Source organism: Mobula birostris, chromosome 3 (genome assembly GCF_030028105.1).
Source record: "Mobula birostris isolate sMobBir1 chromosome 3, sMobBir1.hap1, whole genome shotgun sequence".
Classification (NCBI taxonomy): Eukaryota; Metazoa; Chordata; class Chondrichthyes; order Myliobatiformes; family Myliobatidae; genus Mobula; species Mobula birostris.
In genome coordinates this window covers 91905462-91916808 of record NC_092372.1, presented here as the reverse complement: position 1 = coordinate 91916808, position 11347 = coordinate 91905462, and the positions used below count along the sequence as shown (strand labels likewise).

Here is an 11347-nt window from a genome sequence, read left to right as displayed (position 1 = left end):
ATATTAGGTGAATTAAATGTTGTTAATTAAATACTAAGCATCTAGGGAATGGTACAAGGTTACTGAGGTTTTATTTAGTGTTTTGCAAAAAAAAAACTACTGTTTGATTGAAGCAACAAACCATAGAAGTAGCCATAATTTCCAATTGTAGCTTACTTGTGATTGAAAAATTCTAATTGAAACTGATTGGAGAATAACAATTGGCCAAAATATCTAAGGCAAACAAAATATGAGATAGCCATGTAACAAACACTGCTGCTTTATTTCATATCATAAGTTCTAGTTAATACAATATTAGCAGAAAATTCTGAAGTTTACAAAAACTGACAGTATACAAAAACAAGATAACATGAATATTCAAATACAAAACTTCATATATTTCCCCTTCCTGCAAAAAAATAAATAACAATAAAATAAAATGGAAACATTGTGGGGATTAGTAGCAAATATATAAATGGCGCTCTCAGTTTATTAGTGTACTTATCACACTCTTGCCATCTGAACATGTTCTTGTCCAGTTACAGGAAGTGCTTAATGCCACAGACAATAGCAGCAATTGTGCAACACTTTGTGAATAACATAACTCAATCAAATATTGCACTCTTTGGGGATACAGATATATTTGCAAAGTATAAACATGGTCTATATATATATATATATATATATTTATAAATATGCTATTGCAACATTACACACCATGAAAATAAGAATAACAGGCCAATCTCAAGCCTGGCCTATTATTCATATGATCATGATTCACCTGCTCCTCTGCACTGTCCTGCCCTTTAAAGATCTTACATGTATCACCAAGATCACCCTACATTCTCTTAAAATACCAGAGAATATAGCGTTACATCTTTTCACGGATCATAGTATCCTGAATTCTTCATCTTTACCCCAACTTCCACTAAACACATTGATATATCTGTTACAGTTCTGTTAGTCAATTAGGAAAACGAAAGTCGGAAACTGGAGCATTCTCGGGACAATGTAGAAAAATATAGCTAGCTCTGAATGAAGATCGACATACTTACATTTATAATTACTTATTCTACGGAAACCCACTTAAATTACCATTCAGGATAGTTTTGTACATTATATATATATAATTCATTTTAGAAAAAGAATCTGTGCACGCACTAATTCAATGCCAATCGAATGTCCTGCCAACCAAGTTGAAGAACTTCTGATTCGGTTCACTGAAGAAGGCGCGCAATTTATTGAGCACATCTGGGTCTACTTGCGGGTGGGTTCTCCCTTTCGACTCGTGCAAACACTTTTCCTTCTCACCATCTCGGAGGCAGTAAAATCCTTTCGTTTTATTGAAGTAAAAATTGGACATATTAATCCGCGGGGAGAGTCTCAGGAATTTCTCCACTTTTTCTAATTCAGGAAAAGGGTTTGTGATCAACTTGTCACCGTCCACAATGTGTATTTGGCTGAGGGGGAAATATTTCAGCCAGTTTTCCATATGGATATAATATAAGCTGCGATCAATTGCCTTGTAGTCAACATTGATCTGACCATCTCTAATCAGCAACTCCTCCACCGGTTTAATCGGCTTGTGCTTTTGCATCCGGTTGTGTAATATCTGAGTGTAGTCCGATATAACCCTCTCCGACGGATCCCGCAGTATCAGCAGGAGCCGAATAGATGGGTTCATGTTGAAGATTCTTTCAGGCACTTTGGGTGAAGTGAAATAGGCCGGTGTCTTTTCGACCGTGGTCTGGTTAGGGTAGGAGAATGGCATTTGACTGCTATACCACTGGAGACCCTTCTGGTAATTCCCTTCCCAGTCGAAGAAGTGAATCTCACTTTGGGCGGCGGTGACCTCCGGATGGAGGTTCAACATTTCCAGCAGTGCCCTGGTACCACCTTTCCGCACACCGATGATAACAGTTTGGGGGAGTCGCTGAGTGGTGCCATTGGGAAATCCAGTAGGTTGAAAGATGTTATGACTTTGGAACACGTAGCTTGGGGATTGGGAGTCCAGTTCGCGGTTAAAATCAAAAGCTGGTCTGGGGGGCACAACCGCCGGATGGAACAGGAACAGAAAAAGCCCCAGGAACAACGTAGCCATAACGGAAGACTTCAGTCTGGACTTATTACACCAGCGGAGGTAGTAGGGAGTAAACTCCACATTAGGCTGCACAGAGACTCTTCGCAGTATACTGAGAATCTTCTGAAGCCAATGTTCACTAAAAAGAGAAACAAAGGTTGGTTTATATATCTCTCGATGCTAACAGGAAATATGAACCATTTTAACAGGTTAACTGCTTTAGATCGCTTGCAGTTTGCAACATTCTCGCAACCTTAAAAAAAAGTAACTTGTTAGCTTTTTTTTTTGCACAAATATGCTCACGTCCTTTAAATCCTGGGTTATTTCCAACCGACAATTTAACAATCTCCGCAGGGCGGATACAAACTGTACAGCCGAGCACGTGACTCTAAATGTAAAATGAAAGGGAAATGCAGGGAGATACAGAAAACATCCGCTGCGAGACAGCAAAACAACCTAAACAGTAACCAGTTGGGTGTCCGCTGCAAACCCTTCCTCAGTCTCAATGGCCTGGCGGGATGCTGACAAGTCCGCGATATCCTTCTGACATCCCCGATGTATATTTCACAACAAAAACGATCTCAGAAATGCTTGCTAACGGAATTCAAGAGCAGCACTTTCGCTGAATGTAGGTATGCGTGGCATTAAAATTAAACTCTAATCCGACATAACAATAAGCCTATTATTAATTGACCATCATTTTTGACGGATGGGGGGAAGGTAAACAGAGGTTAGAATAAAACTGACATTAAAGACGTGCTGAACAAACACTCATGTTTGGTTATAATCACGTTCAGAAAAATATAAAACGAAACTATTGCGTATCACAAAATTCCATTCTGCACCGCAGCTTCAAGATGTTGCACTTCCGAAACGTAACGCCCCCCTGAAAGATCCTTTGTATTTATATTCCCTTCAGACTTGCTAAGGAAGTCATTCCCCCCCTTCCCCCATTACTACATCTTGGTACTCTTGCTCTTTGCCTTCCTTTCACTGAAGGCAGGTTACATACGGCGAGACAATGAACGTGGGCATCCTGAACGTGTGCATGGGCAACATTTTCAGAATGCGGCGCTCGTTACTAACATTTCCTTGCGTTTTAGTGGGACCAGAAACAGGAACTCCCAGCGCGGGGAGGTCAGAGAGAAGACAGGTCGGTCAACAGATCAGCGTAATAGGAAAATGGACTGCTTACAACTCTCTTCAGACCTTTAAGCCAATTAATGTGCATCTGTCTTCAGCTTCACAGAAGTCGAGTCTGGCGATTCATTGTGAGCCAAACCCCAGAAGGCGCATCGTGTCACACTGAAAGGGTTTTAAAGTCTGCTGCATTTTTAAGAGCCGCCGACGAGAAATGTCCACGTAAAGCTTTTGGGGTTTCAATGGCGAATTGTTGTACGTGGGACGGTGACAGACGCTCTAGCCGGAGGGCAGAAAGAGAGGCATGGTGCTCAAGGAAGTAAAGCGATGATGCTCTTGCTTCAGTTGGACACGGTGTCTCCAGCTGGTAACCAGAATCGCATTAGACGAGTGTTCCGGGAGTCATGCATGGCGGCTAGTGGGCAAACACTCTCTGTCAGAAACCTTGCAGTGTTTTAAAGTTGTATTTTTAAACATTCAAGCAAGTCGCGAAGAGTTAATACAGTTCAGTTATTTGGCTGTTTATCGCCGTAAAGTGCAACGCAATCGATCCAGGGACCTTGAATATTACATTTCAATAAGTTGACAGTGTTTCAGAGTCTTTGTGTACAGTTGGAAGACGAGATAGCAAGGGTTCACTGTCAATCGCCGCTCAATACGGTAATCTGACCAAGTCTAGCAACTCTGTATACTACTTCAGACATCAACAGGAATAATCATTACAGTGCCGAAATGGCCATGGTCAAATCAAGAACTTACTTACAGTGCACTTTCCAATGCATCTGTAAAATTGATAAGGAGGAGGAGGCCGCTGGTTCCGCCGTAACAGTTTTACCAGGGAATCAGATCCACAGTCTAACGGACTAGCAATGACTGAGCTCTTTCCCCGGTCGGAAGGCCAACGGTAGGCGATGGTCCATCGAATCGGGCCATCTTACGCAGCGAACTTGGAGATTTGTTATCTGCAGGTGCGGGATACAGGAAGAAACTTCAAACCCTAAGTGAAGGAGGAGGAAGTACACTGGGGTTGTTCTTTCAAAATGCATCAAGGCATACCCTCCCCCAATTTGAAGGTGTATTAAAGTCAAAGAGGTGTGGGGGAGGTAACTTTAAAAAAGATTTGAGAAAACTTCTTCCATTGGTCCAAACAGAAGTCGCTGAACTTAAACTAAGCAGTCATCTACAAATGCACTTCAGAAGAATCAATCGGAGAAGCAAATATAAATCTGTCGGTTCTGGGGTCGACAAACCCCAAACGACAAGGCTTTCAAAAATTGGACCTAAACATCCATTCACTATACAAATCGCCTTTAAGACGGGTAGTAAGAGACTCTGTTAAGTTGTCTTCCCATTTTTGTGCACACGGACTTGTTGAGTACTTTCAGCGTTATTTGTGTTTTAAAAGGTAATCGCACGTATTTACCACGCTTTTAATCGCCAACTTCTCGTGGCACACCATAGCGCGACTTAATTAATAAAAGTTTTGACAGGGATTGTTTAAAACTATCCAAATGACAAACAATCCCTTCTTTGAAAAAAAATGTATCAAAACCAAGCAATGTTTGCACGGCAAACGCAAAGCAACTGTCACCTTCTGATTTCCTTTCAACAAATCAATGCCCTCAAAAAATTCAAGGAGAAAAGAAAAAAAATGTAAAGCAGGAACGAAAGGGGGCTTTAATTCCGCTCTAACAATACCTGTGATAGAAGTCTACTTCACACGCCACGGTCCTAAAACGAGACTTTCATGCCAGCCAGCAGTAAGTCGTATCCTACTCTCTACTGCAGTTCCCTTAAGACCGCCGTATGGTGCTACAGTAAGAGCTACTGTCTCGCTTCCCTTCTTCTTCTTTTGGAGGGCTGGAACTACACGATCACCTCCAGAACCTGGGCTCAGCTAGGACACACTGAAACCACTCGCTGAAAAGACGGCCAAGACTTCGGCCGTTTTAATAGGACGGGCATCAGCTCTTGTGCTCCATTCATTGGCGGTTGGCAGCCCTGTAGCACGGCTGGTCCCGCCCGTGTGGATTCACACCGACACTCCTCCCTTGCGTCAGCCGGTCTCTCCTCCCCTCCCGGCTCTGTTCCAACTCCCCGCCTCCCTCCCTTCCGAATCCTCACCCATCCACCCGCTTCGCTCCTTCGGCTTCCTCCAAGCGGCTTCATGTCGCGACCGACTCGCGGCCCCAATGAGAGGTGCTGCAGGTCGGACTCAGTTGGCAGTTCCTGGGTAGATGGACTGCCTTACTCCAGCCCAGGTTTCGGAAACCACGGGAGAACAACCCAAATCCCCAACTCTGCAGTCCAGGCGCTTCGTTACGGTCGACACAAAATCCAATCCCCTAACGCTTATAATATTGTGCTGTTACTATTTTAAGAGGGCTGTATATAAAAGATCCACTTCAATCCTCAGTTTTGTCACCAGCTCCTCTATTCCCCTGTGGTAACTGAGTGCAAGTTCGTGGAAATCTTGAGATTTTTCCCTCCCGCGGGATCACTGTTCTCACCTTTTCTCGGCCGGGTATAAGACGGCGATGTGGTTCCCGTCTGCCCGCTCGCAGAACCAATCGCAATTAAAAAAAAATCACCGGATAGTGAACACAATCGGCGCGCTGACTGATTGTGATCATCAACCCCCTGAAAGGAGAGGAGACCATCGGGTGGTGCTGAAGCCCGCTCTTAACAATGAAGATGGGACTGGGCAAGTGTATTAATCTCTACACTCTGAAGTTAAATGTTAACTGTTTGTCTCTGCACAGGTGCTGCCTGAGCTGAGTGCCTTCGTCATTATTTCTGCTTTATTTCGGATATCCAGCACCAGCAGCTCAGTATTTGCTTTTCAACATCTCCACCTTCACCTGAGCGAAAGCAAGTCCCAGGCATGAGATCTAAAACCATAAGACACGGGAGCAGAATTAGGGCCATTCAGCCCAACGGTCGGCTCCGCCATTCCAACATGGCTGATCCCGGATCCCACTCAACCCCAGACACCTGCTTTCTCGTCATATCCTTTGATGCCCTGACCGATCAAGAAACTATCAACTTCTACCATAAATATACCCACAGACTTGGCCTCCACCGCAGTCTGCGGCAGAGCATTCCACAGATTCAGCAGCCTTTGACCAAAAACGAAATTCCTCCTTACCTCTGTTCTAAAAAGTCACCCCTCAATTTTGACAGTGTGCGTTCTAGTTCCGGATGCCTCCACCGTAGGAAACATCTTCTCCACATCCACCCTATCCAGTCCTTTCAACATTCAGTGATTTTCAACGAGATCCCCGGCATACTTCAAAATTCCAGTGAGTACAGGCCCAAAGCTGCCAAATGCTCCTCATATGTTAACCCCTTCCTTCCTGGAATCATCCTCGTGAACCTCCTTTGGACTTTCTCCAATGACAACACATTCTTTCTGAGATATGGGGCCCAAAACTGTTGACAATACTCCAGGTGCAGCCTGGCTAGTGTCTTATAAAGACTCAGCACTATCTCCTTCTTTTAATACCCTATTCCCTTTCAAATAAATGCCAACATCACATTTGCCTTCCTTACCACAAACTCAACCTATAAATGAGCCTTCTGAGAGTCTTGCACAAGGACCCCCAAGTCCCTCTGCACCTCTGATATTTGAACCTTCTCCCCATTTAGATAATAGTCTGCACTATTGTTCCTTTTACTAAAATGCGTTATCATATATTTTCCAACACTGTATTCAATCAATCTGCCACATTTTTGCCCATTCTTCCAATTTGTCTTAAGTCCTGCTGCAATCGCATTGCTTCCTCAGCACTACCTCCACCTCCACCTATCTTCATATCATCCACAGACTTTGCCACAGAGCCATCAATTCCATTATCTAAATCACTGACAAACAATGTGAGAAGTTGCAGTCCCAATACCGACCCCTGATGAAAACCAATAGTCACTGGCAGCCAACCAGAAAAGATCCCCTTTATTCCCACTCACTGCCTCCTGCCTGTCAGGCATTCCTCTACCCTTGCCAGTATCTCTTCTGTGACGCCATAGGATTTTATCTTGTTAAGCAGCCTCATGTGTGGCACCTTACCAAATGCCTTTTGATATTCAAAATAATTGCCATCCACTGCCTCTCCTTTGTCTACTCTGCTTGTTACTTCCTCAAAGAGCTCTAACAGATTTGTCAGGCAAGATTTCCCTTGCCAGAACCCTGCTGACTTTGACTTATTTTATCATTAGTCTCCAAATACGCCAAAATCTCTTCCTTAATAATGGACTCCAACACCTTCACAACCACTGAGGTTAGACTAGCTGGCCTGTAATCTTTCTTTTGCCTTCCTCCCTTCGTAAAGAGTGGAGTGACACTTGCAATTTTTCAGTCCTCCAGAACCATGACAGAATTGAGTGATTCTTAATAGATCATGACCAATGCATCCACTAGCTCTTCAGCAACCTCTGTCAGGACTCTCGGATGTAGTCTATTAGTCCAGGTGACTTATCCACCTTCAGGCCTTTGAGCTTGGAAGAACTTTTTCCATTGTAATAGGAATGGCACCCACTCCTGCTTCCTGATGCTCATGGACCTCTGGCACACTGCTAGTGTCTTCCACACTGAAGACTGATGCAATGTACCCATTAAGTTTAGTCCTGATGAAGGGTCTCGGCCTGAAACATCGACTGCACCTCTTCCTACAGATGCTGCCTGGCCTGCTGCATTCACCAGCAACTTTGATGTATGTTGCTTGAAGTATATTTGTCATTTCTTTGTCCCCCATTACTACCTCACCAGTATCACTTTCCAGTAGTCTAATATCAGCTCTCACCTCCCTTTTATTCTTTATAGAACTGAAAAAATTTTTACTGTCCTGGTTTATATTATTGGCTAGCTTGCCCTCATATTTTATCTTTTCCCTTCTTATAGCTTTTCTAGTTGCCTTTCATTGGATATTAAAAGCTTCCCAATCATCCAACTTCCTACTCACTTTTGTGACCTTATATGCCCTTTCCTTTGCTTTTGTGCAGTCCGTAACTTCCCTTGTCAGCCATGGTTTGTCTTTTGAGGACTTTTCTCCATGGGGCATATCTATCCTGCGCCTTGTTGACTATTCCTGGAAACTTGAGCCACCTCTGCTCGACCGCCATCCACACCAGTATCCTCCTCCAATCCAGCTGGGCAAGCTCTTCTCTCATGCATTTGTAATTCCCTTTATTCCATTGCGATACTGATACATGCGACTTAAGCTTCTCCCTCTCAAAGTGCATTGTGAATTCAATCATATTATGATCACTGCTTCCTAAGGATTCCTTTATATTAAGCTCCCTAATAAAAACTGGGTTACTACACAGCACCCAATCTAAGATAGCCTTTCCCCAAGTAGTCTCAAGCACAATGTGCTCTAGATAGCCATCTCATAGGCTTTCAACAAATTCCCTCTCTTGTGATCCGACACCAACCTGATTTTGCCAATCTCTTCGCATTTTGAAGTCCCTGCTTACAATTGTGTCATTACCCTTATTACATCCCTTTTCCAGCTCCCTTTGCAATCTCAACCCCATGTTTTGGCTACTATTTGGAGGCCTACTTATGATTCCCATACTGTTTTTTTTTACGCTCATAGTTTCTTAACTCCATCCACAAAGATTTGATATTCTCCGACCCTATGTTACCTCTTTCTGAATTCCATTTCTTACCAACAGAGCCACACCACTGCCTATGCCTTCCTGTCTTTCCTTTCAATAGAAAGTATATCCTTTGATATTAAGCTCCCAACAAAGGTCTTTGAAAACCTACAGCACAAGACAGCCCCTTCGGCCCACAAAGCTGTGCAAAGCTGTCTTCTTTTCGGCTCAACTCAATGATGCCTACAACGTCATACCGGCCAATCTCTAATTGTGCCACGAGTTCATCCACCTTATTCTGAATGCTATGCACATTTAAATACAGCAGCTTCAGTCCTGCATTCTCTGCTCTTTTGAATTTTGCCACTGTGGTACAATTTAACTCTTTACTCTGTCTGCAGTTGTACCCAAACATTGGCTTGTCCTTCCTTACATTCATATTACACCCATCGTCTACTTGTAAAGCTGCTGGCTCATCCCCAGCTCTATCACCCTGGTTCCCATCCCCCCGGCACATTATTTTAAACCTCCCCAACAGCTTTAGTAAACCTGCCCACAAGAATATTCGTCTCCCTTAGATTCAAGTCCAACCCATCCCTTTTGTATAGTTCACACCTGACCCAAAAGAGGTCCCAATGATCCAGAAATCTGAATCCCTGTCCCTGCTCTAATTCTTCAGCCATGCATTTACATGCAACCTCCTTCTATTCCTATCCTCACTGCTGTGTGGCACAGGCAGCACTCCCATGATTACCACCCTTGAGACCCTGCTTCTCAGTTTCCTTCCTAACTCCCTTCCTTCCTCCTTCTTTTTCTACCATGACTTCTGGCTGCTCACCTTCCATTTTCAAGATATTGTGGATCTGTTCAGAGATATCGCGGATCCAGGCACCTGGGAGGCAAGCTACCATTTGTGTTTCTCTTTTGTGCCCACAGAATCGCCTATCTGTCCCCAAGCTATAGAGTTCCCTATTACTGTTGCCAGCCTTTTCAGTTCCCTACCTTTCTGGGCCACAGGGCCAGACTCAGAGCCAGAGGCACAATTCCCTGTGCTTCCCCCAGGTAGGTCAACCTCCCTCCCCACCGAAACAGTACTGAAAATGGAGTACTTATTGTTGAGGGGGAGGGCCACAGGCGTGCTCTCCACTACCTGATGACTTCCCCTCCCTCTCCTGACAGTCACCCATTTATCTATTTCCTGTAGCCTTTGGGTGACTACCTCCCTGTAGTTTTGGTCTGTCACCTCTTCACTTTCCCTAACAAGCCGAAGGGCATCGAGCTGCAGCGCCAGTTCCCTAACAAAGTGTCTAAGGAGCTGCATCTCGATGCACTTGGTGCAGATCTGTCCATCTAGGAGGCTGGTAGTCTACTGGAAATCCCACATCTGACACACAAAACAGAACACTGTAGACATACCCCCTATTCTCTCAAGAGTTAAAGAAGTAAAAAGAATTAAGAAATAAAGGATGATCTTTTCTCACCAAAGCCCTGTTGAGCCAAAGCCTTACCACTCTGCCTCAGGCCAACCGCTCCCTTGATGACCGCTGCACTAGACGGTACTCCTCTTTTATCAAGACTGGGTTTTTAAAGGTCTTTGCTGGACCTGCTCGGGAATGCTTCTCCTGCATCTGTGCAATACTCCAACCATGTGAAAGTCTTTATTTTAAATCATCCCTCACTACATGTTGGGACTTCTTAAGACTAAGGTCAAAAGCAGTTTTACAAAGTGACTAAGTAGTCTGTCTAGGCACAGGGCTCTTTATAGGATGGCAACAGAGCTTTGAAACATTATCAGAAACAGATGTGCTGATCAATGTAGTCTAATAACACTTTGGTATTTTATACTTTATACTTTATTGTCACCAAACAATTGACACTAGAACGTAAAATCATTCCAGCTCCCTGGAGTACAAATTGATAGTAAATATTAAAAATTTAAATTATAAATCATAAATAGAAAATAGAAAATAGGAAGTAAGGTAGTGCAAAAAAACCGAGAGGCAGGTCCGTATATTTGGAGGGTATGGCCCAGATCCGGGTCAGGATCCATTCAGCAGTCTTATCACAGTTGGAAAGAAGCTGTTCCCAAATCGGGCCGTACAAATCTTCAAACTCCTGAGCCTTCTCCCGGGGGGAAGAGGGATGAAAAGTGTGTTGGCTGGGTGGGTCGTGTCCTTGATTATCCTGGCAGCACTGCTCTGACAACATGTGGTGTAAGGTGATTCCAGGGACAGAAGATTGGTTTGTGTGATGTGCTGCGCTGTGTTCATGATCTTCTGCAGCTTCTTCTGGTCTTGGACAGGACAACTTCTTAGCTTGTGATGCACCATAGAAGAATACTTTCTACGGTGCATCTATAAAAATTAGTGAGGGTTTTAGGGGACACGATTTCTTTAGCTTTCTCAGGTTTCCAGGGAAGGATGTGAATGGCCCTAACTCTATGACTCCTGGGCTCCACCAGGTATGTAAGATTTGTTGACAAATATTTCTCTTACATTGTCGGAGGAGGCCATTTTGCCCATCAGATCTCTGCTGACTAGAGCATTATTTCTA

General features: G+C 43.9%; 1 protein-coding gene across 3 annotated transcripts; it reads right to left on the bottom strand.

Moving 5' to 3' along the window:
- Positions 1–243: 243 nt before the first annotated feature.
- Positions 244–5750, bottom strand: LOC140195157 (heparan sulfate glucosamine 3-O-sulfotransferase 1-like). Of its 3 annotated transcripts, none has more exons than XM_072253018.1 (2): positions 5710–5750; positions 244–2198 (listed from the first exon to the last, which is right to left on the bottom strand). In XM_072253018.1, exon 2 carries the CDS (start codon positions 2078–2080, stop codon positions 1145–1147), a length of 936 nt encoding a protein of 311 aa, XP_072109119.1. In that variant the 5' UTR covers positions 2081–2198; positions 5710–5750; the 3' UTR covers positions 244–1144. The 3 variants fall into 3 exon arrangements, with proteins under 3 accessions (XP_072109119.1, XP_072109118.1, XP_072109121.1); XM_072253017.1 differs by lacking the exon at positions 5710–5750 and adding an exon at positions 4898–5142; XM_072253020.1 differs by lacking the exon at positions 5710–5750 and adding an exon at positions 3963–4426.
- Between the last annotated feature and the right edge of the window lie 5597 nt (positions 5751–11347).

What these genes read in the sequence shown, in the direction of transcription:
- LOC140195157 (XM_072253018.1), bottom strand. Translation starts at nt 2,080, where the DNA reads ATGGCTACGTTGTTCCTGGGGCTTTTTCTGTTCCTGTTCCATCCGGCG.